Source organism: Topomyia yanbarensis, chromosome 3, assembly GCF_030247195.1.
Source record: "Topomyia yanbarensis strain Yona2022 chromosome 3, ASM3024719v1, whole genome shotgun sequence".
Classification (NCBI taxonomy): Eukaryota; Metazoa; Arthropoda; class Insecta; order Diptera; family Culicidae; genus Topomyia; species Topomyia yanbarensis.
The window spans coordinates 154469050-154495841 of record NC_080672.1 but is presented as its reverse complement, the minus strand read 5'-3'; the positions used below and the strand labels follow the sequence as shown (position 1 = coordinate 154495841).

The 26792-nt window shown below is 36.4% G+C and overlaps 1 protein-coding gene across 5 annotated transcripts in view; it reads left to right on the top strand.

The window, feature by feature from the left end:
- Positions 1-26792, top strand: part of LOC131689931 (uncharacterized) — a 103332-nt gene that overhangs the window by 65488 nt on the left and 11052 nt on the right. Inside the window, exons 2-4 of one of the 5 annotated variants that reach the window (XM_058975321.1) lie at positions 41-134; positions 198-306; positions 12563-13410. In XM_058975321.1, coding sequence (XP_058831304.1) covers positions 41-134; positions 198-306; positions 12563-12850 — 491 coding nt within the window. In that variant the 3' untranslated portion in view covers positions 12851-13410. Of the gene's footprint in view, positions 1-40; positions 307-12562; positions 13411-26792 lie in introns of those variants that run through there. The other 4 variants (XM_058975323.1, XM_058975320.1, XR_009305494.1 and 1 more) reach the window with 4 other exon arrangements.

Below are 26792 nucleotides of genomic sequence, written 5' to 3'. Positions count from 1 at the left end.
AACGTGTTTCAACGGTACTATACAGACCTTCATATTTCAGGCTGGAACTATACGAGACTATCCGAGGTGGTAATGCAACGATTATCGCACACAAGAGAGGTTTTGAACTCGGCAACATTAGTAACGCTCAAAGGGTGTGTTAACCCTACGATGAAAGCTATCTGCCCGGCAGCTCCTGTATCAGAATCACCCTTAAGTTTCAGGCTGGCATTTCGGGCGGCAATGTTCCAAGGAATGCGTAGTGGAGATGAAATGGTCCTACGCGTTCGCGTGGTGGGTTGTGTTGATCGTCGCGAGTGTTCCGTGGTGAGTTATTGTTAAACTACACAATGCTTCTGTATAAATTCAAATGATTCACCTCTTGTTCTGAATTCTTATTAAAATAACATTTAATACTATATTTCACTAGAACATCGCCACTTCCCACCATTAAAAATTCATGAAGTACGGCTTGGAAATTATTTTTTGGGTTTTTATATAAAATATATTTTGTTTGTGTTTGTGTGTTGTAGGGAGAAGTAGGACATCAAACTTTTCTTCTCAAAAAAAGGAAATACATGAAGAGCAATGTAGCTGTGGGGGTTTTCGGGGTCGCTAATTACTAATCTGTTCTCAGATTTGTAATATTCAAAATATTTAACATAAATTGAAATAAAGGGCAAGATATAAAAATGGCAGATTCGGAGCGACAGAATAATGAAAATAATGGAACAAAAACCTGTTTTAATCCACCTAGTGGTGCAATTGTGTCTTTCTCATTTCTCCAAACTATGATTCCATTGCTGGTTATGTTCAATAAAATTTTGGATATGTCTATTACATTCTTAGTAAACCTTGCACCTATATACAATGGCTCACTAGCCACGAACTTGACAAGCTACACGTCGACGCTGAAAAACTTAAAACAAAAAATATCATACTTAATTGACTTAATTAGCATTACCGTCAAACAGGGTAACTTGCAACAGCGAAGTAACATGCATTACTTCAACATGTTTCTCTTCAGATGAATTTGACAACGCTAATAAAAATGTTAACAATTTAGCATTATAGCTGTCAAATGTTAGCATAAGGTAGCAGATAATCATATACTGCCGGTCATTATTTTCAGTTCGTTTAGCGCTTAATTTTCTGTATTTCGAGATTTTTCAATAGAAAAGAATCTAGAATGTCGTTTTTGTTCAACTTTAATGGTAAGAACATATCATTTGTATCAAGTGTACAATAAGAACAAACGTTACTGTTTGATACATGTTTGTTAACCGTCTCATATATACGCAAGATAACGATTTAACTATATTAACCCTCGAGCACTCGCACTGTTGTACTTTGTACAACACTTTGGGATTTTTCGTTATCATTTTGTTGCAATGCCAAACCACTATGTATTCCTCAGATAACATGTTTTGGACAAGATAAAATCATTTTTGTGCACTGATATACCTCATGTGCAACAATACAATCTGAAAGTGGTTGATAAAACTAGACCAATAGAACGCGCGTTGTGGGAAGTTGGACCAAACAATATTCTGTTTAATATATCTCGCGATCTCCATCATATGGAGGTTTACTTCCTTCGGAAAACTTGTTCAGAAGATCAAAAACTAGTCAATAGAAAATAAAACAGTTTGAAATAAAATTCTGCTGCTAGGTGGCGCCAGTGAGCGTGTTATTTTTTCAGCTTGCTGTATCTAAAGATTTGGATTTTTTAGGAAGTCAGTATCTTCGACGAAATTGCTAAGCAAATCCAAACCTGTGATGTATTATAAAGGCTGCTTCAGGAAACTACGTTTAGGCGACGCTAGTGAGCATGTCAGTTGTTCAACCTAATGTATCTCAATTTCCTTTTTTGCGAGTCAGTGCTTTCGGCAAAGTTGGTCACGAGATCAAAACCTTCGAGGTGGTATATCGAATAGTATGGAATTCTTTCACTAGGAGGCTTGAACATGTAGTTTTTTCAACCTTCTGTATCTAAGTTTGCTGGTTCTTTGGAAGGTTGTTGTTCTCTTTTTTCTTAGAACTTCAACCGAAAATGGTGAATATCACCAAGGGAAAGAATAAATCGATGATATTCCGAAAAATAGTTTAATAAATTACTCAACTAAACTATTTTTTCATTCATAATTTTGAAATATGTACACACCAAAAATAATGAAATTTAAACGACATGTAAATCAATACGAATGTAAACATACAACGATTGAATCAAAATTTTGCTTGAAAATTACGTTAAAATCAATTGGATCGTCAAACAGCATACAATTTTACACTTTCGTTCGTGTAATATTACATGTCATTCATTTTACAGCAGTATTCGAGTAAAAATACATAAGAAGCGTATTGGTTTTCCCTTTAAAGAAACTGTAATTTTCAATCCACGTGTAAAATTATAATAAAATTCGTTGAAGAAAGCACGACAAGTCGTGTGTGTTTGTGGTGGAACTTAATTTTACATTTATATTCATGCTCCAAATATGTGCGTGAAAATAAACTTAAAATTTCAAAATATTTTTTTCTGTGTACGCAAAGAAATTCTGATTTGGAAGTCGTAAAACTCCTGTATACCCTTTCTGTAACAACATTCAACCATTTTACCGATGATAATCGGTAAAAGGGGATGCTTACAAAACACACAGAAACACAACCTTCCTAAATACAGAAGAATGCTAAACAAACGCAATTACTCTTCAATTTGTTCAACGTACTGATTTGGTTCGATATCATGAGTAGAACAACATTGAATATAACCAGAGGTTAAAATATTCGCACTTTCTCACGACAAGCAGTTTATCGCACAGCTTTTTCATCCTTAGCAGGCACGGACCCAACTTTCCACCTTTCAAGAAATTGCGAGAATTTGCTGACAATGCAGTATAGAAGCGTGATAATTTCGCAGCTTCGAACCTCGTGATAAATTAGGTTCAAGAAAAACCATTAATATATTACATTATAGAATTTATTTCCCCACATTATTGCAGTATTTTCATTCTAAGGATCTGTATCTAATATTTTTGGGAAACCATTAATTATTCGGCAGTTTCACATTAGGCGCGAAAAGATGAGAAGATCCAATGCTGTCTTGTCGAGAAAAGTTGGAGAGCAAACAGTGTTACATCGTATGTTTGTTTTTTTTATTGCTGGTCGAAGTAGGTGAAATATCGCCTTATTCTGTTCACGAATGCGAAAATTGTAAACTCTGATTATAACTATTGAATAGAATAAAACAATTTTACGTGTATCCGTTCCTTTTACTTATTTGGTTGCTAAATACATCTGAATAATGTCCAAAATATTTTCATAAGACGCTTTGGGTGTAGTTAGGATACTGGGACTACGTAGTTAATGAAAATTATCAAGAAGGATCTGGTTCGCGGTGACATTTACTTTTTCCGCATGGCACGTTCTGTCACAGGTGATGCCAGAATTTCCAAATTCTTGAATCAACAACTCTGGCAAAGACACTGTACTTCTAAATAGTCGCAATCTTGAGATTCAAAACTCATGAATGTCATGTTCACTAGCGCTACCTAGTGGCAGAATCCAAAACTATTCAGTGTATCTTTTCGTAGGTTTTTATCGCTTAGGCAACTATATCGAAGACACCGTCCCGCTAACAAATCAAGAATTCGAGATACAGTTGGCAAAATCTATCCCGGCATTCAAAAGGCAAACAGAGATGAACAGGAGCAATTTCATTGTTGCAAACAGGTTTTCAGTGGTGATCTTACATGGCTTTTCTTTTGTCGGTTCTACGGTAAAGATTTTTCCGAAAAAACACTATTTTCACCTGAAAAAAATTATTAAAAAATTCATAACAATGATATAAAAATTTTGACGAAAAAATGGAATCGTTCAAGGATACGGCAGTTAAATAACGAACAAGCCAAAAAAAATGTGATCTGTTGAAAACTTTTTCGGCAATCGTAGTCACCGCAAAGACGTTTTTAAGAAAATATGATTTCGAGATAATCGCGTTTAAAGTTTCAAGTATAAGCCACGCCTCCGTTTGGGAGTAAGCTGAAAAACGCTGTAACCTTGCGTCTACAGCTCCGATCTCTATAAAAACTTGAGAAAACATTCTTAAGAACCTGATCTTTACGATGGAACAATAAAAAAAATTGAGAACGTTATACGCTTAATTTAAGAGTAACTTTGAGAAAATCGGTTCGGCCCTCTCAGAGTAACCGATGTACATTTGTTGACCTACTGCAAGTTGGGGAGTCTTGCTAGGACATGTACTATATCCTTCATTTAATACTAAGATTGTGAGAATCGAATCAGCAATATATGAAAAGCAGGTGTAACTTCGGATCATAACGTTTTCCTCGGAGCAGCTCCATCGAAGCAAGTCGGTCCAAGACTTTACCATAAAGCACTCTCACCCAACTGGAGTGGCAACTGGCACATTAGGATAGATACCAGTAAGATCCCAATTACGGCATACTGGCGGCAGAACACGGATGTGAATAAGGATTTCATCGAAATTTATCCACACAGCCACGCCATTCGACTATGCTAGTAAAGATGGGTGATACTTACCCGAAACGGCGAGTGGGCTAATGGGACTGGCTGCCACCTCCCCCACCCCCCCCCCTTCCCAATAAAACTTTGGTAGGTCTCCAAGTACGTTTGAAACCCGGCATCTTAGCCGGTGGAAGTAGGCTCAGTTGAAGGCTCCTGGCTAGCGCTGATCTGTCTCTGAACGCGGTAGCCTATGAAGGACCGCGTCAACCCTTGCATGCGAACTCACTGCTCGCAAAGGTAACCATGGGATCATATGAGGCGACTACTTATTATGGGCGTAGATAGTGGCTTGGAGTTGGAAGCGTGGAAAAAGATATCAGGTGCACACGCCGAAACCAAGCATTACCCAAGAAGACAGACAGTCTTGGTTACCTAAAGTGACGAATTGAGGAAACAACAAGTCGTAACAAGTCTTCGTCAAGTTCGCACGCGTTTATCATTCGCTCCAGGTGCCGCGCACGATATTTCATTTAGTTTTTTATTATTTCAGCTTTCGCGTGTGTACTCTAAACATAATGAGTTGCGAAATTTGCACTTTCAATACTTCCGTCGATACAGTTATGTAGACGTGCATAGGTTGCCCAAGAAAGTTCCACGCCGATTTCATTGGAGTGACTGATACGAGGGGATCACTACGGAAGAAGGACAAGAGAGTGTACATCAACTCGTATTTATTACCGTGCTGTGAATCATGGCAAAAATTAATGCAGGCCATGATTAAGTTCAAAGGGCTTATTAAACAACAACTTCTCGAAACACAACTGCAAGCCAATAAGGAAGTAATGCACCAGCTCGCGTTTCAACTGGAGAAGCCTAACATAGTTCACGAAGCGAACGATGGTCTAGAAATTTTGCTTACAACGATAAAACAGGAATTGATAGCAATAAACAAAAACAGCACTTTGGCTGGAAGTAAAAATCACATTACCTCGCTATTCGATACAGCAATGTCGACAACGAAAAATAATATCTGTAGTACGCTGAAAACGCTAACGTCAGAAATATCAGCTGAACTGCTCACGATGAATGATGAAATAAGCCAGCTTCTGTCTCTAGACACAGCAGCTAGTATTACTATGACGTCAAACCCGTCGCTGGTAATTGATAATCTTGACGAGCTTAAGTCTCTGTCAGCGAAAATATCCACCAGTCAAAACATCACAAATTCTACGCTAACGCTTGATATTCTCAAGGCGCTATCATCAAACATAACGGCAAGTCAAAACGCTACATCATCGCTTGATTCATGCTCCAGTTTGGAAGCCGAATTAAATAACAACAAAATATCAATAAATCAAGTTGGCGCTTTTTGGGTACGAGGAAGGTATAGAAAGCAGACTGGAGCGACTACGATGCACGCAAATTGAGAAAGTTGAACCAGCCAAAAAGGCCAAAAAGGCTAGAAGACGTAAAATAGATCGAAAAGAAATAATAATAATACCGTTAATGAACAAAAGTACTACAAATTTTCTTCGAGCTGATCAAGAGCAACTCACAGCAGCGCGCCACTCACGACTGCCAGTTAATAGTAACCATACGAGTAATACCAATCACAGAAACACCTTTGGGGCCGGTAGCACCCACTATAACAACAACCATACGGGTAGTCACTACAACAATAGTTTCCTGCCACCGGATAGAGTGCTTCTTGCGGCAGCAAAAGATTATTTCTCAGGACCCCCCACGAACCGTAGGCCAACAATTCAGTTTCAAAAAGGACCGATATTGAATCCCTATCAAGTGGATGATTTATCATGGTCGACGTTGCAAATGCAATGCTCGTCAACAGTTTTGTGTAAGGCGTGCCATTCTCAACATTCGTGTTTTCGACGACATTGACGCATTCCCTAGAAGAAGAAAACGACGAGGACATCGCAGTTTGCCAAAATTCGACGCCATTTGAACGACATCAAAAATAGGTAATCTCGACTCCTCAAGTAGAGTCACCAGTAGAAATTTTAATTTACGGTCAAAATTTTAATAGAATGAAAATTTCATCCATTCATTTTGCCCGAAAAATTTCTTTAAAAATGTTAAAAATAATTTAAAATCGGAAAATTTCCCTTCAAAAATGAAACTTAAAGAAAATGTTGCTGTCAACTCCGAACAAATCTGCAATCTTTTCCCAACCTTCTTTCAAGACATCTATACCACATTTTCTGAAGCCGGATACATCAATTTCTTCCCAGAATTCATTATAGACTTTAGCGTCAATCATGTGTTCAAGACACTATGGAAGCTCTAAACAAACTAGATGCCTCCAAAGGTTCTGGACCTGACGGAATTGCGCCCGTATTTATGAAGAACTTAGCGTTGGAACTCACAGCTCCTCAGTTTTGGCTTTTTAACATGTCGCTTGAAGCTGGCATTTTCCCCAATTTGAAGCAATCGTTAACTGAAAACTGTTCAATCAAATCAAAAACAGAATTACTAACATGAAGCATGGGTTCTTCAAAGGAAGTTCAACTAATTCAAATTTACTAGAATTCGTCAACTACTCATTGATTGCAATGGAGAATGGAAACTACATTGAAGCTCTTTACACAGACTTTAGCAAGGCATTTGATCGTATCGACATACTCTTGATTTTATTCAAACTAGAAAAATTAGGAATTGCACAAGGTCTTCTCGAATGGCTCGGATTATATTTAACTAACCGTCGACAAATGGTTAGATTCAAAGGGAAGAAATCGAATCCTATTCAAGTCACATCAGAAGTTCCTCAAGGCTCCCATCTAGGCCTTCTTTAGTTCATTTTTTCGTGAACGACATTTCATTCATTCTCAAAAATATAAAAGTTCTTATCTATGCCGAAAACATGAAGCACTTTTAAAAATAAGGAACGAACAAGACATAAAGATATTACAGAAAGAAATTCGTATGTTTCATCTCTGATGTAACGAAAGCCTTCTGCAATTAAACGCAAAAAATGTAATGCAATAACTTTTAGTAGGAAAGGAAATACACCTTACATTTCAATCACTCTAGGAAATCAAGCGGTACAAAAGTGAGAGAGTTAAAGATTTGGGAGTCATTCTAGATTCAAAAATAACATTCATTGACCATTACAACACAATCATCAATAGAGCAAATAACATGCTTCGATTTATAAAGCATTTTAGTTATAATTTTAATGATCCGTATGCAATTAAAACATTATACATCGCGTATATAAGGTCAACACTGGAATATTGTAGCATAGTTTGGTCACCTTTCTCAATCACACATGAAGAAAGAATAGAATCGATACAAAGGCAATTTTTGTTTGCACTTCGCAAATTAGGTTGGACATCAATACAAAGGCAATTTTTGTTTGCACTTCGCAAATTAGGTTGGACACGCTTTCCTCTCCCATCTTATAAGGCTCGCTGTACTAATAATGCAAACACTAAAAGAGCGCCGAGAATATGCAATGGTCATTTGTAAACGATATCATTTCGTGTCGTATTGATACAGTCAAACTTCTATCTAAACTTTATTTTTATATACCTTCCCGGCAGTTGCGAAACCGGAATACATTTATAACAAGCAATTATCGTACAAACTATGCCAAGTTTGGCCCATTCAATCAGATGATGGCGACTTACAACAAGCACTGCGAAGATATTGACTTAACAATGACAAAAAGCAAGGGCAACGTGCACGGACAGATCAAGGATCTAGTAATTAGCTTCAAATCAGCCGAACACGAACAGATGACGTTACTAGTGCGAGCTGAAAACTCCGAAAAGACGCTGAAGACGAAGAAAGGAGAACTTCGGCCGCGCCAGGAGAAGTATAGGGGAGACGCTCTAGTCGTCAAAGTAAACGACGGCGTGACGTACGCTGTGATTCACAAAATGGTGAGAGAAGATCCCAAGCTGAAGGAGAACGTAATAACCAGACGCACTCAAAAAAGGCGAAATGCTGTTCGTGATGAAGAAAGATCCATTGATCAAGAGCGCAGCCTATCGGGAACTCGTAGCAGAAGCGGTGGGAGGAGAAGCGAATGTGAGAGTTGAGGAAGCAGTGGTCGAGTGCGGTAAGATCAAAATCGGATGGTTGGTGTGCTCGTTACGATTGATCCCTACAGCCACTAAACAAATGGTTTCAGGTGCCTTGGTTCCAGCCATCAAACAAGAAACTGTAGATGCCCGGACAGATCTGATCTGTGCAGAAAATATGGGGAGAAGGGACACATTGCTAGAGACTGCACAAAGCAACCGAAGTGTTAGCTCTGCCAAATGAGGGTGGAAAAGACCACATGTCGGGAGGCTTCAAATGCCCAGAGTATAAAAAGGCGAAGGCAAGCTAATGACGACGGAGATAACCCAGCTTATTGTGGCAGCCAACAACAGAAAAGAAGTGCGACGTTTCAATTATTGCAGTGGCTTATCGTGTTCCTCCCGATACCGTTAACTGGGTGGTGGATAGTGCAGGGTTGGCTGCAATCCAAGTGATGTGCAGTAGACTGGTTCAATTTTTGACTTTTAGCTCCACCAGGCTCTACTGATTCCTTTTATGGCCCTTAGTAATTGTGCAAATTTTGGTACCGATCGGTTGTGTCTACGGACCCTCCAAAAATTTCAAAGTTTATATAGAAATGAGTATGGAAAATCGGTTAAAATTGAAAATAAATTCTTAAAAAATCACCTCATCAATCAATTCATGAGAACACTATATATTTCTAAAGGTTTTTTACTACTAAACACATTCATGGAACATTGAAAGTTTGTGAAAATTCTCTGAGAAAAGTTATTAACTAAAGAAGCAGCATGACTTCAAAATAAGTGGATTTTATTATTAATCATAGCAACCCTGTTTGAAGAGCTTGCCCTTATACAAGTGTAAACTAGGCTTACCACCCACCACTCCCGTATGGCAGATGCAGCTATTCAAACAAGGTTGCTAAGAATAATAATATTTGACCACTTATGTTGAAGTCATGCTGTGTCTTTAGTTAATAACTTTTCTCAGCGATTTTTTACAAACTTACAATGTTCCACGTATGTGTTCAGTAGATGAATACCTTAAGAAATATATAGTGTTCTCATGAATTGATTGGTGAGGTGATTTTTTAAGAATTTATTTTATATTTTAACCTATTTTCCATACTAATTTCCATATAAACTTTGAAATTTTCGGAGGATCCGTAGACACAACCAATCGGTATCAAAATTTGCACAATTGCTGAGGGCCATAAAAAGAATCAGTAGAGCCTGGTGGAGCTAAAAGTCAAAAATTGAACCAGTCTAATGTGCAGTTTCCCTGTTCAAGAGGTGGTGGGTAGCGCACACGACGGCTTCGTGATCGTCCGGATTAACGACGCATTCGTATGTAGCTGTTATGCTCCTCCAAGATGGACACCAGAGCAGTACAACCGAATGCTTGACGCACTAATTTCCACATCCAACACGTAGGACTACTGCGATCTATCCAACCTTGAAAAAACGTTTTCCTAAAACAAAATTCTCAAATTTATAATTTTCAATTACGAGACACTGTGAAAATCTTCAACAGATTAAACCCTCTAAGATAATTTCGGGAGAGATGCCGCACATTTCTAAACATCAATCCTGCATCAAAGTAAACCATACAATATTTAATGAAATCGTTTCCATCAATTGTTACAAGTATCTAAAATACACTGAAATCGTTTCCGTCATGAAAAAAATCATCAAATTTCCACCAACGTTTTAAAAAATAGGTCAATTAGAGAGAAATTCCTTACGTGCAGATGAGACGCCGCACCGCACCACTGTCCCAACCTGAAAAATGGTGATTGGTTTCTGGTTGGTTGGTTTTCTAGTTTTCTAGTTTCTGGTGATTGGTTTTCTAGTTCTCGTTAAGGGGGGGGTAAGGGTAAATCAGTTTTTTGTCAAATTATTTTAGAAAGATGGGTGACGCGAATTGATCGAAACTTTTGTACATTATACTACATCATTTCAATAACATTCTGTAATTTTTTCAGGCAAAAATATCAACTAGCGTCTTGTTGACGAAGCTTTTTGGAGAACGTCTCTGGAAAAAAAACATGATTTGCGGTGTAACCTGCCATTCAAAAACTAAGTAACCGATTTATTTCAAACTTTGCATACACATTCTGTGTAAAAAATACCTCACCCCTACGTTGAGTTTTTGGAATAATTTTTCAATTAAGGGGGCTTTTTGCTCATAAAATGGCGCAATTTTTCTTAAAAAAACAGCGATTCCGCCATTTTATTAGTAAAAAACCAAAAATCATCTCAAAAACTCAACGTAGGGGTTCTACATTTTTTACATAGAATGTGTATGAAAAATTTTAAAATAAATCGGTCAATTCGCTTCACCTATCTTTCTAAAAAAATTGACGAGAAACTGATTTTTTTTACGATGAAACCCTTAACTCCCCCCCCCCTAATGTTTTCATCATTAGGTGTCCTAGGGAAAATTTCATGAAGCGTAATCACGCTTACAAATCAACTGACACCTTCAGTCATCGTAAGGGGGTACTACCATTTCAAGAAACATTTTTTTATCTAGCAATATAAAAATATTTTGTTTCGCAACCTTGTGTAATGTTAAGTTGGAGTAACTTAATAAAGGGCACTATTTATCTATACGTTTGCACGAGCGATATACATTTATGTGTTCGTTAGGTTTTTAGTTTTTTAAGGTTTCTCCGAAAATAAACTTATAAGCTTAGGTTTATCCTTGACATCAATACAAATTAGTGCGTTCACGAAAGTTAGTACCTGACACTTTAATGAATAAACCGAAGTAATCAATACTTAGATACATATCGCCCGTTCAAATATATAGATAAATAGACTTATAATCCTATATGTTATGGCACTAAGTCCGTTAGTTTTGTGGATATACCTTATTAAGAACATATACCTGATGCAAATGTTCTTTTAACGACATTCCGATGTGAAAAAATATATTTTAGCTACGCATCTTCCACCATCGAGTGCGCCATCTCACCCGCGATTTTGATGCAATTGTTTAGAAGAGATGCCGCACGACGACATTTTCCTCTGAAACTATTGATGACCGTGTTCATGATTCTAAAAGGTTCCAACTATTCAACTGATACAAGATTTGAAAAAAAAAAATCGTTCTGAAAGTGCAAAAAATTCACACTTAAACAGATGATCTAAGAAAACAGATTTTTGAAGAGCCGCCCTACTTTAAAAATTCAAAGAATCCATGAAAGATATACTTAATTATTTGTTCAGCAAAGTTGCTTCTATTAGAATGTTTTGTAACTAAGTAGACATCTCATAGGCTAATTTCAAAAATCTGAGAAGTTGATAATTGTTTTCAGTTTTGGTCACCATTCGATTTTGTTTACAGGTTTAGGTTGTTCGGTGACAAAATATAATAAAGCTGTTTCTAAAGGCTGAAGAATGAGTAGACTGAAACGTTAACACCCGAAAGTTTCATTATATTTTTCACGGAACAACATCAATACCTGTAAACTCGAAGTTGATAATTGTAACATGCTTATCTCAAGGACAACCCTAATTTAAATAATACGAAAATATCTATAATAAAAATATTAAAAAAGTTTCTCAGAGATGGGGAAATTTGGGCTGAAACAATTTTGTCTTCCTAAATGCGGCTTTGGGATAGTCTTTCATATTGCATGCATACCTTCGATTGGTCGGTGTTCAGTCAGACCGGATTGGCATTTTATTATTTCGAGAAAACCGAGTTTAAAATTTGAATAGCTGCATTCTCTGCATTGTAACTCGAAATGGGTTTGTTTTATGCCTCGAAAAGAGTTTGTTTTATGCCGTAATTTTTGCTTATTACATTATTTTCCAAATCTGGCTAAAGTGAAATGTAGTTGATGGAATTCTTAAGCCAATCCTATCATTATTTCACTTTTTGAGAACAACTGAAAGCCGATTGGGGTCCCAATCGGCTTTCAGTTGTTAAGTTCATCAAATTTGCATTATTGAGTATTTTATTAAGTAGAGTGTTGCGCAATGTGGAAACAATACATCGCAAACGAAACATTATCACGCGTGCTGGAAACTAACTAATTTGAAATCCTTCCAAAAAATTCTAGGAGAGCTGCGCCACAGTCAGATCAAAACGTGAAACTACCGAAAACTTCACAACAGAACCAGTTGAACATGAGCTACCGTCGGAAATTGCTACAATTTCGTTTCGAATCCTGTTACCGGCTAACGCAACTGTTGGTCGATACCCTAGTGGTGTGCCAACATCTGTTCTCACACTTTGGACAACGGTGATAATTTCTCTGATAACACTCATAGCTCTAATCGTGTTAATAGGTATCATTAAACTGTATCGCACAAAACAACCCTGCTATGACGAGTATCGATCTGACTGAATGTTATTAGTAAGGGAACACAGCTCCCACTACAACGGAAGCGAATGGTACCTAGTTGACTCACGTAGAAGTAGCTATCCGTTCATGCCCTCACTATTAAAATAAATTGGCGGGATTGTCATCAGTATGCCGCACGCACAGTAGAACCACGGCCGAGAAAAAAAGCTAACGCTAACCACGTAGTCACTAAACACAGTAATTCATTAGTAGTGGCTAATGCAGCCAGTCTTCGGTGAAATAAGTTATTATATTTATTTATTATATAGTGGTAATGAAAAATGTGAACGCACTGGACAAAACACTGGCTGGAATCTTAAATAAACCTTCTGAGAATTCTCTTACATCATCGTCGGAAATACTGGTCAACTGCAGCCGGTTTCGCAATTAACTACTGCAGCCTAAAGCGGAAAAGCTTGCAGTAACGAATTCACGACATGCCCTACTCTCACAGTTGGGTTTAATCACATAATTATACTAATTGTGTATTTATTTTACCTATAATAATATGTTATTATGTGTGTCGCCCATAAACGATTTCTAAGACAATGTATTGTACACGCAACGTGATATTAAAGCATATATAGATATACAAACTGTTTTAACTTCTGCGATTTGTAATTTGTAGTTGATAAAGTCACAATCACTTCAAATTTAGCCTGAAATTCAGTAAATTATTTACAATTGGTCGGTGTTAAGTCAGATCGGACTAAGTCGAAAATTCTTAAAAAATGAGATATTTAAGGCACTGGATAAAGAATTTCTTCAGCTACATTCGGCTTTTGCCAAATTTGAAATATGTTACAATAAGCAAAAATTAAGGCAAAAATTAATTTCGAATTCTAACGCAAAAGAAGGTGTGATCCAAACGAACTCGTTTTTCTCGAAATCAATACAATGTCACTTAGTTCGGTCTGACTTAACACCGACCAATTGCACTGACAGTTATATTAAATACAATTCAATGTGTTAACTAAAAAATATCAATTGATCCTCATACGAAACCGATCAATTACTTGCTCGGAACATCACGAAAGATCAATCTAAACTGTTAAGCGCACATAAATTTGATTACCTTCCGATAAAATCGTTGGTTTCCCTTCTAAACAACGACAAGAGACCAGACGCCGATTGAACATTGTCATTAACCAAAGAAAGGCAACACTCGTGTCTGAACCATCCACATGTCAGTTCACCATCGCCGCTTATAGACATTTCTAGTCCGCTCGACTTGTACGCGCCCACCTCGTCACAGTTAGTGCACCGCAGTGGCTCAACGTTTCTTTCAGAAGCGTGTGAAAGAAGTAATGAATTATTACTGACAAGGTAGAGTCACGATGGTGTCCCAAAGCGATTCTTACATGACTATTCTATATATATATATATATATATATATATATATATATATATATATATATATATATATATATATATATATATATATATATATATATATATATATATATATATATATATATATATATATATATATATATATATATATATATATATATATATATATATATATATATATATATATATATATATATATATATATATATATATATATATATATATATATATATATTAGGGTGGCACGAGGATGTATGAAAAAAAATTGAATACCACAGAACCAAGTTAGAAAAATTCGTAACTCTTCAACGAACTCCTACGATAAATTTGAATCAAATCTGTTGGATCATGTTTTAGCACAAATGATTCTAAGTTTGCATGGAGTTTACTATGAGAACATAATACATTTTCATTAAATTCATAAATATGCCGCGTGGTGCCTCTGAAAAATATATTTTATGCTACATTCTATAGATTCAGTCAAGTAGAACAACTTCTTCTAAAGACAGTTTATAGCTATAACAACTGGTTCACAAGTTATTGCAAAATTAAACTTTCGTTGCCCTGAAAGTTATGAAAATAGTGCTGTCTCTTGCTACCCGGCGAGCTGATCCTTCAATCAAGTGAACCTTGACGTATTTGTTGTGGTCACCAGTTATACCGTTGATGTTAAGTGGAAATATAGTCCAGATGGTATCGTCCGAAACATGTGATCTAAAGTACTTGGTATCGAATTGTAACAGAATTATTTTCATGATTTTTTTGTGTACAATAATATACGTTGAGCAAATTAAAAATGAAACGCGACTGAAGCAGGCAAGACTCCCGTTATTTTTAGCTCAAGTGATGTTCACCATATCCCTATGAAGCTGGAACTGGAACTGCTATAGAGTGCCCCGCAAACTTAAGGTAGGTTAATTGAGTAAGTCGGGCAATATCTGTCACTATACGCTAGCAAGAGCGTCTCCAGCCATGAAGCACGATCTGATTTTAACCAAAACTTTTGGACGAATCATCCAGGGATTAAGATTGGAGTAGCATCGTGGATATAACGTTAGAACATAAATTTGCTGAAATACATCCTCGTGCCACCCGTCAGAAATAACGGTTTTGATCTCCCTTAATTTCTTTATTGGAAATTAACAATTCTACATAATAACGCTCCCGCTCTACAGGCTCAAAAAAAAATTAACAATTCAGAATCGAACTCATGTCCTTCATATTGTCTATTTATGACGCTCGCATCTGAACTATAAAACCGCCTATGTTGATAGCTGCCTAATTCGGTTTATGACTGGCATATCACGGTTAACTTGATTGAAGTATCAGTCAGAGTATCCAGATAAATTAAATTTTCACCAACGATGTAGACACTTAAGCATTGTATAAAGAATAGCTTTTGAACCAGAAGTCGCAGCCTGTTACACTCTTCGGGGAAGTTGTACACGGTACCCGTATCTACCGTAACAGAATTATTTTCATGATTTTTTTGTGTACAATAATATACGTTGAGCAAATTAAAATTGAAACGCGACTGAAGCAGGCAAGACTCCCGTTATTTTTAGCTCAAGTGATGTTCACCATATCCCTATGAAGCTGGAACTGGAACTGCTATAGAGTGCCCCGCAAACTTAAGGTAGGTTAATTGAGTAAGTCGGGCAATATCTGTCACTATACGCTAGCAAGAGCGTCTCCAGCCATGAAGCACGATCTGATTTTAACCAAAACTTTTGGACGAATCATCCAGGGATTAAGATTGGAATAGCATCGTGGATATAACGTTAGAACATAAATTTGCTGAAATACATCCTCGTGCCACCCGTCAGAAATAACGGTTTTGATCTCCCTTAATTTCTTTATTGGAAATTAACAATTCTACATAATAACGCTCCCGCTCTACAGGCTCAAAAAAAAATTAACAATTCAGAATCGAACTCATGTCCTTCATATTGTCTATTTATGACGCTCGCATCTGAACTATAAAACCGCCTATGTTGATAGCTGCCTAATTCGGTTTATGACTGGCATATCACGGTTAACTTGATTGAAGTATCAGTCAGAGTATCCAGATAAATTAAATTTTCACCAACGATGTAGACACTTAAGCATTGTATAAAGAATAGCTTTTGAACCAGAAGTCGCAGCCTGTTACACTCTTCGGGGAAGTTGTACACGGTACCCGTATCTACCGAAATCAGCATAGCATATATTTTTAGAATACATAGGCACGTGTCTACGAAACATTAAATAATGTGAATCGTTTATCCATGTTAAATCACATGCAAACTTTAAACCATTTGTGCTAAAATATAGTGCAACCTATCAAATCAACATTTTGCAAGGTTGAATGAGGTCGTATAGCGAGTAGTTTTAGATCGGTTCTATTGAATTCTAAAATTTGTGCCACCCTAATATATATATATATATATATATATATATATATATATATATATATATATATATATATATATATATATATATATATATATATATATATATATATATATATATATATATATATATATATATATATATATATATATATATATATATATATATATATATATATATATATATATATATATATATATATATATATATATATATATATATATATTAGGGCGGCACGAGGATGTATGAAAAAAATTTAATACCGCAGAACCAAGTTAGAAAAATTCGTAGTTCTTAAACGAGCTCCTACGCTAAATCTGAATCAAATCTGTTGGAGCATGTTTTAGCACAAATCATTGCAAGTTTGTGTGGAGTTTATTATGAGAAAATAAAACATTTTCATTAAATTCATAAATATGCCACCTGGTGCCGCTGAAAAATATATTGTATGGTACATTCTATAGATTCAGTCAAGTAGACCAACTTCTTCTAAAGACAGTTCATAGCTATGACAACTGGTTCATGAGTTATTGCAAAATTAAACTTTCGTTGCTCTGAAAATTATGAAAATAGTGCTAGCTCTGGCTACCCGGCAAGCTGAACCTTCAATCAAGTGAACCTTGACGTATTTGTTGTGAATGTGATCACCAGTTATACCGTTGGTGTAAAGTGGAAAGATAGTCCAGATGGTATCATCCGAAACATGTGATCTAAAGGACTTGGGATCGAATTGTAACAGAATTATTTTTATGTATTTTTTTGTGTACAATAATATGCGTTGAGCAAATTAAAATTGTAACGAGACTGAAGCGGGAAAGATTCCCGTTATTTTGAAGCTCAACTATTGTTCACCACATCCCTGTGAAGCTGGAACTAGAACTGCCATGGAGTGCACCGTAAACTGAAGGTAGGTTAATATGCCGGCCAATATCTGTCACTATACACCAGCAAGAGTGTCTCCGGCAATGAAGCACTATTTGATTTTAACCAAAACTTTTGAACGTATCATCCAGGGATTAAGATTGGAGTAGCATCGTGAATATAACGTTAGAACATAACTTTGCTAAAATAAAATAACACGTCAGAAATAACGGTAATTACTTATTACTTTATTTGAAACTAACAATTCTACATAATAACGTTCCCGCTTCACAGACAGCAAAAAATAATTCAAATATTAAAGAATTAAGAACCGAACTCATGTCCTTCAGATTGTCTATTTATGACGCTCGCATCTGAACTATAAAATCGCCTATGTTGATAGCTACCTAATTCGGTTTATGACTAGCATATCACGGTTAACTTATTTTTTCTTATCATTCTTAGAAGTGCCCTCTTTCGCCTGCACCGTACACCAACGATGATTTGATGCGACTGGTGATATGAAACATATATATCGACTGAGTCTACCAACACGGAACCTACAGCACAAACATCACACGCGCCGCGCTGTATTGCCGATCCGCATCTGAGCTATACTACGAAATCGTTTGGAAAAACCCCTGCCGGCTTGAGGAAGACTACCCGATGTCCCAATACTCGATGCATCCTGATGAAGACCTTTCGATTTTGTTATATGCCGTTGATCTCTCAATGCCGGAAACTGAAGATAATATTTTTCTCCCTCTATCATCTTTGTCCACCCTCTCTTCACTATATCTGATACCCATATGTAGGAATGCACCTTCTCCCCCTTCAGAATATTTTCCCAAAGCCTATGTTCCCCAGTCTTTTCTAGATTTAGTTGTTAAAAACTCTATTATAAATACCCAACAGTGCTACTACTCATAGTAAACGCCTCCCCCAATAAAATTGAGTCCTCTATAGGGACGTTGCGATATTTTCGATACTAGTACGGAATCGATACTTCTGTTTCCGATGCTCGATTTTTTGGTATCGATACTTCAATCACGATACTTTACTGATATCGATACAATCTTCACGATATCGAAAAGAATCGAAAGAACCAGTAGTTGGAAGTATTCGATTCGGAATTATGAACGAGCTTGGAATTATTTCCGAGTGAAATGTGATTACCTATTCAGGCTAAACCATTGTTACATTTGAGTTGCTACAATAATTGGAGCACCAATCGCATTTGATGAAAAAATCGATTCCGAACATTGCCCATTATTTGACAGTCCATGAGACTTTCTGATCAGCCAAATTATTTATTGTTTATCTTTTCTGACATTCGACGTCCGACATAATCGTCGACTGGATCCAACATCAAACTAATCAGATCAATAAAATATATTTGTCGAACGGGTTTTTCTGTTCGCAGGAGCAGAGCAAAACGTTAACTGACAAAACCCACTACTGAATTGCCAAACAACGGTTTGTAGATTACCTAATTCAGGAAAAGCTACTGTAAAAGCACAGACTAACAGACATAACACTCGAAAACAATGCTTCGTCCGCTTTAACGGTCATTTTAAATATATTTGTAGTTGGGACTGTGCCCACATTTGAAATTATGGCGCCACTGACCTATGAACAAGCAGATGGGGGATAGACCACTAGTGAAAAATTGTTCCCAAACCTGAGGGGTAACCCATCAGCAAATGAGTATTTGGCAAATAAGTGGAGCTAGTGTTCTGGGAAAATTGCCGGATCGATGTTTTTGTGGGAATTCCCTCATAGTGTTATGTCTGTTAGTCTGTGGTAAAAGTGCGGAATCGAATGGCGATACTTTCAAGTATCGATACTACGACTACGATTATATCGAAAGTATTAGTACTTGAATGCGATACCAGTATCGATTCTAAGTATCGATGTATTTTAATATCGAAACGTCCCTACTCTAGTTATTCCAAGATTTAATATGGATATAAAATGTTCCGGTTAGTTAATAATTATTTGCTCCAATAATATCTATGCTAAAAATCCTAAAGTATATTATTATATAAAAAAATATTACCAAATAATTAGTGGGGAATCTTACGAATATTAGAATAAGGTGGGGTAAAAGTGCGCATTGGACTTTTTGACGCATACAAGCGCTAGAACCTGGGAACTCTGTATGGGTTTAGTATATAATTAGGTCAACTGATCACACATATAAACATGAAAGATTTGAATAGAGTGGCTTGAAGGACCATTTCTAAATGAATGATCTGAACTTTTTGGTCACGTCCCAAGAGTCTCGAGGGATAAATTGAGGCTTCTTTTGGATACAATTAGAGAAACTTAAAAATTCTGTATAGAATTCGACCGTTAGCAGCAGTAGTGCTAAGAAAATTGAAATTCTAATCAATCTTCAAAGCATCCATCAGTCGATTTTTGCTTAATAACTTATTCCACAATGGTCAAATTGTTTTGGGATCTTCGAGACTTTGTTTCCTCGATAAATTTCCTATAAAAATTCCACATAGATTTATTTTAAGGAGGCACTGGGCGACTATTGCATGAATTATTTTGTAAAAGTCGATTTCCCCATACAAAATCCCTACTTTATAACAGTGGGCGCAAAAATATAGTTTCACCAATCGAGCTTAGAATTTGCACAGATATTCTGGGACCCAAAAAGTTGCTCGGGGCAATTTTTTTTATATGAGGGTCATTCCACGCGAAGTGATCAAGGCACGTGTAATCGACCTTCATGAATTTGAACCAAATTTGGAGAAATCTTTTTGTGTCAATTGACATATTTTTGTGTCAATTGAATCACCCTTCGGACCGTGGGAGCCTTGATTTTCTTTTGATCATATCTCATGTTCTATTTACGCAAGAATCAAACCGCAAGATGGTTTTCGAAAAAAATGTTCGAGGTGTCTAGCCAAATATTAAAAGTTAATTTTTCTCTCAATACATATATTATAATTTTGAAACTTCTAATGCCATCGTGTTCCTCAGACATCGCTTTTTTAGTTCATCCGACTTCCGGAGTTACGGGTGGAAGAGTGCGGTCACATAGCAAATTCCCATATAAACTGGTACCACCATAGTGTCCAAATGATGTAAAACATATTAAAATGGCTGCAGCATTACTTTAATTTACGGGTCTAGATCACTAATGGCCAATAAAAGCAGCATTTACCACATTGGCCCCTATGACGGTTCTTGAGGCCCCCAAGGAACTCGCCGAGTTCCTAAACTAATATCACACCTATTCCCCAACGAATTCTTGACTGATTTTTACATACTTGATTTCAAATGAAAGATACTGTAATCCCATTAACTGATGATGAATTTCATTCGGTTCTGACTCTTTGTTCCGGAGTTACAGGTTTGTTAGTTAGGTTACACTGGAATTTCCCATATAAACCGTTACAATCGTAATACTTCAGAAGCTGAAACCATTGAAATAGTAACCAAATTACTGCGATTCGCAGGTCTAGATCATTCATTGCCATTCTAACAGCCTTTAAATATATTGTCCACTTCCGGGCATATTCCACAATTAAAGTCACATCGATTCTTCGGTGATGACTGACCCGATTTTCTCAAACCAAGTCTCAAATGGAAGGCAAAATATGCAATTGAGTATTGTGTCGACACCCCACCCCCCCCCCCCCACACCCCCTTACGCTTTCACCTCTACCCTTCATAACCTCCCCCCCTTCCCTTGGATCACACCCGCATTTCCTTTATCCACCCCGTATACCGAAATAAGATGAAGGATTTCAGACATATCCTCCACATACCCCTTCTAAGCCCATTCCCCCAGCATTCCAAAATATTATCACATCGAACTTATGCTGATTAAGCTAATAAAATATTGTACTTTTTTGTTTACAGTGTGTTTGCGTCGACTTTCGTGGTAGTCATGGGATACCTGCTAAGTATAATAAGAATGTAATAGACATCTCCACAATTCACGAATTTCGCGCCAACTCGAACAAATGTTAGCAGCATCCTCTTAGATTTTAATGAAACTTTCTGTACATGAGAATTTTGTCACAAAAAGCAACTTTGCATACTTTGTTTTTCCAAAAATGATCTAGACTGTCTTTTGAAAAGGGTTAAACTCTTTTTTATCAATTCGGCTAAAGTCTAAAAATGTATACATTCATTGTTTTAACGTGAGTCTTTTTTTTCCTTTTTCAAGGATTTTTATGAAGGTATCCACTGGAAAACAGACAGAGAAAGAATAACCGGTGAGAATGAAGAAACGGTGAAAATTCATTTTTTTATTGGAAACTCTGAGAAAAAATATGTCCTCAAGCAGGAATTGAACCTGCGATCTCCCAGTCTCTAGTTGGGTGCGTTAACCACTCCACCAACAAGGAACTATGATGATGTCATCGCATATTCCCAACAGTATCCTGATCACCGCCGCAGCCTCCAATTCCTCCCAATTGACCCATCGACCCCCAATGTCTCCTATAAGCAGATCGTCACCTCTCCGTCTCATCGATCGGGCCAAATCCCTCTCGTTATCTACTTTTAGGTGCAGTGGACTTTGCTCAAGGCTTGAGATAATTATTATTACTGTATGCCCCCTTACCTAACTCAGTCGTCGCCAGACTTTGGCAGTGGGTAGAAGCTATGGAGAGGGCATGTTGATGTCTGCCTCAAAGCCAACGATTGAAATCAAAAATGAATCTTATTAATTTAACCATGTGAAATTTCGCTGCGTGTACAGTACTGCTTCTCATTGTTTACTTCAATTTTTGTGAAACCTATTACCCAAGATATTTTTGTTGCAGAGAATAATGTTTTGTAGAAGTCGTGGGCGTTATTGTGTTTTTGAGCACACCAAGTAATTTTTCTTAATTTTAAACAATTTCGTTTATTTAAGGTGATCAATTTATTCCCCGAATTCAGGTCTAGCTACCGGACCAACGTGCCTCAAGTTTGTAAGGGATTTTTCGACGATTTACATGGAGAAAACCCACTAACTCGCATTTTCGCCGCTAGGTGGCACTGTATGCATCGTATGATCACTGTAAGTGAAAATAAGAAATATAATTTAATTGCCTACAACTTTGTCGAAGACTGCTAATAAATCCGGCTTTGTTAATAGAAGTTATTAAACTTTTAACGAAGTGATGTCTGAGTCAGTTTTGCATGGGGCCTAACAGTGCATGGTTGTGTATCAGTACTCGATTCACACGAACTAAACATTTTTGTGAAATAATCGTTAGGTTTAGGTCAATAGTATGTTCAGAAGAATTGTAGTAAGTAATACGAGTCATGTTTTGGTTAGAAAATTTTAGTTCCTCATTTTACCGCGCAGAGGGCGCCAACCACAAAACGTACCAGAGTTTCAAACATCTAGAAACATCGTTGAATAAGCTTTGAAACAAATGCCGAAAATCTGGTGCAGGTTTGTTTGAGTGCAAAAAAAGTTACCAAAAAAAGTAATGAACGTATAAATATACTGCCATAACAAACGAACAAACACACCAGGTTTACTAAATTTCGAGGAACATCGTTGATTAAGCTCTAAATCGAACCCTGAAAATTTAGTGCAGTTTGTTTGAATAGAAAAAAAGCAAGCTTGAACAATTATGGTGAAAGTATTATGTGGGACACACTGTATATGGATAAATTTCCGGAAGTTCCTGCTATTTATTCGATTATTATCATCCCACTGAATAACCATTCCATACAGAACTATGTACATCTGTGATTTTTTATTAGATCGCGATTCGAGCTTACTAATTATACTCAACACCTTCGAGCAAGTGCATTTTTAAAAGTGTATATTTTGCAAAACATGTTTAACTACAAATTTAGATTAGAAGATCACTATGTTCGTCACCAACTTACACAACATACAATTGTGACCTTCCCTTCAACCGGGAATAACATCCCAGATCACACGATAAGATCAACGCAGCAGCCATTCACATGATTCACCTACAAGAAAACGAGCCATCAGATTAGATAAACAACTTATTGATTGCTGCCAACCAACTTTGGCTTAAAGCAACCCATGTCGATAATATCAATTACTCTTTACAGAGGCGCACAAACAATCAACTCGATCGCGTTGTCTTCTAGCCCAGACGTTGTGGTGTAGCTCATATGAAGTAGAAAGCTTCTATACCTACGCCAAGTACGGTTTGCAGTGGTGAATATTTTAAAAAACATTAGTGGGCGCGGCTTACCCGATTGGACACGCACGCTCAAGTCCATTTTCCTACATTTAATACAATATTAAAACATTTAAATCCCTTCGGCAAAACGAGACCAAAGACAAGATCGTTTCTTGCAGAGATTAATTAAGCAGATAATATATAGCATTAAACGCGATAAAATCTTAATACTGCTGTAATAATATATGATTTTCACTATTGCACAAATAATTAAGATACCACAGCACTGATAATATGCTATTTTGTCGACATGCGGCAAAGTCCTCCTGGGGATGCAACAGTAAATAGGAGGAAAGACTTAATTATCATAACTTAACCTGTAAAATCAAGAAAATAAATTTTCCTTCTTCGAACTAACTATACATTTTCGTTCTGGGCATGCAACGTCAAATGGGAAAATCGACTTAAATCACCTATCAGTGAGATGAAATATTTCTTCCATGTATCACTGTTAGATTATTCATCAGTTTGCAGAAGAAGGGACCCAAATAAAGGTGTGATGAACACAGTTTCGAGTTCTGCCAGAAAAAAACCTCGAATAAACAGAATTGTATAAAACAATAACACAAATGAAATTTAAAACTTCTTAAAGCAAAAACCAATTATCGAAATCATGAAATGAAACAATAAATAAATCATTCTTTATATAAATCAAATTAATAAAATAAACAAACCAAAGTAGTTCAGCTCATTAAATAAATATTTATACAATATTGAAAAAAGTATAAATCATATTACAAGTGTAAATAAAGTTTAGCAGAAGTAACAAATTGGACGAAATGAATAAAACGAGTGACTGAAAAACATTAGTAAACCTATTAAAATGGAGAAATAGAGTATAATGTATGAACTGAACAAATTATAAAATGTAGAGTAGAATGGGGTCAAATAGGCATTGAGGTACAATAGATATAGGACATCATTTTTGCTATGTTATTGCAGAGATCGCTCATGTTGCGAGAATTAGATCCACGGTAGAGAACATCGTGGACGACTGTCATTTCGGCTGTTACTGTGGATCAGCTGCTTTAGTTACGGCGTCATTTATGTTTTCGTGTGTTGTTCTGCGAAAACGCATGATCTTTTGACCTCAGTACAATATATTTAATCGATGTAAAAATTTCAAGTTTTTTTATTATGCAAAACACTTTTAATCCACCTAACAGTGTGATGAGACATTTCTTATAACTCTTATATCATTTCTTCGGATATTATATCGATTGAGAACATTTAGAACTTGATGCTTCGCGATGTTTTTGATAACACATACTACATGGGATAGTGGCAGGACTCATCAGTGCTGGAAATCTCAAAGGGAAACCAAATCAATAGACAAGCGAAAAAGGCCAATAAAATAGACATACAAATGAATTATTGCTAATGCTCTGTTAATAACATATCTAAATTCTTCAATCAATGCATTGTGTAGGGAAATTTTCCTAAAGAGATTATACAGGGTGCTTCGTTCATGATAAAAAAATCTTTCGATCGGTGATAAAGGATCGTATTTGGGGGAAAAATCGTTCTACCCGTACCATCAAATCTCAACCATTACAGAGTTATTAAACTTTTTGTGTAAATAACTAATTCGCCTTTAAATACCGCTAATTCAAAAAATGTGTTTCATATTTTAAAAATGTACTTCATATTTTAAATCCATTAGAAAGGTCAGAAAATTTCTTATTGAATGGTGTCCTCACTTGTTTCAGTTAATGAGATTAAGTAATCTTTTAGGACAAATTTATTTTAAAGTTAACATTTTTTATCGACTTTTCATCCATTTAGCATAGCAAGCATATCATAGCATAGCAAATACGACCGCACTCATCATGGATGGCTGATACAGTGAAATATTTTTATACAATAGTATAATGCACTGTATACCTGGCCATGTCCTTACGATCGCCAAAGGGAAGGGAATGTTACTTGAATACCTACTTAAGAAGATACGGGGAACCCACGCAATCTCCATAGGTATAACGGATGTTAGATTTTGTAAGTAGAAAAGGAAAATGGGTTGGGGATTTGGAGTAATTCAAATGATATTCAATAAAATATGCAAATAATAAAAACCAAGTATGAATTGGATTGATCTCACCAAATTTGCTCAGCTGAACTGCATGTGTTTCAAGCAATACCGTACCCGCTCCGAATATCATGCGCCAAAAACAAACTGCACAATTGCGTAAATCCGTTGGGTTACCGTGAACAAAAATTGATGGGCTTTATTACGTCTTAATTTTCCTCAATTTTATTCTTGCCAGTGATATAATCTTCGTTATCTCGCTTCAGTCCATACAGAATTTGTTGTTCGAAAGAATTTTCTGCGAAGCATTAATAAGTTTGTATTGTAACACGCAGATCGTTTTAAAACTTCGCTCGCAGTTTAATCGACTGTCATTCATCACGAAATCTGATGAAGTATTCGCCAGTGCGAGTGCAGCGGGTGCATTTTATGTTTGGATCGAATACTTCGAACTGGTTAGAGTACTGCTTTTATATCATAGGTGTGTCTGCTCCGTCGACAAAACGCCATCAGCACTTCGTAGTCATAGTTTGAATCAGCACTTCGAAATCACAATTTTTTTAATTCCACGCAAAAGGTTGACGAATTCAAAACGTTTTTCTTGGGACTTTCAAATCAGGACGCTTAAATTACCGAATTGACAAAATTTGGAACACGTTTTTGAAAACAACAGAGAAAAAACAAGATGAAAATTGACATCCGATATTTTTTTGTCCGTTTTCTACCGCAGCTTACTACGATCCATTTTATCAACTTTTCATCCATTTCTCGAAAACTTCCATAGTTACCCTCACCATTTTAATGATTCAGATTGTTCGCCTGAATGAACCGCATAATTTGTTCTTTGACATGATACACTTACCTTTTCTTGTTTCCATATGTTGGGCTATTGAACTTGAATACTTTTATCTTATTTTCTCTGATACTAGCTCCGATTGAAAAAGTATTCATTTCATTATTTTTTTGGTTTTCATTGGAAGGCGCAAAAAATTTCACAGAGAAAAATGTATTAATACCATTCAGTTAAGTGGATTTAGTATTCTTTCAGAAGTAAATAAATTTAAAGTTAGTGTTATTGTTAGCATTTTCGTTAATCTTCTTAAAAAGTGCATCTCAATAAGTTCAACAA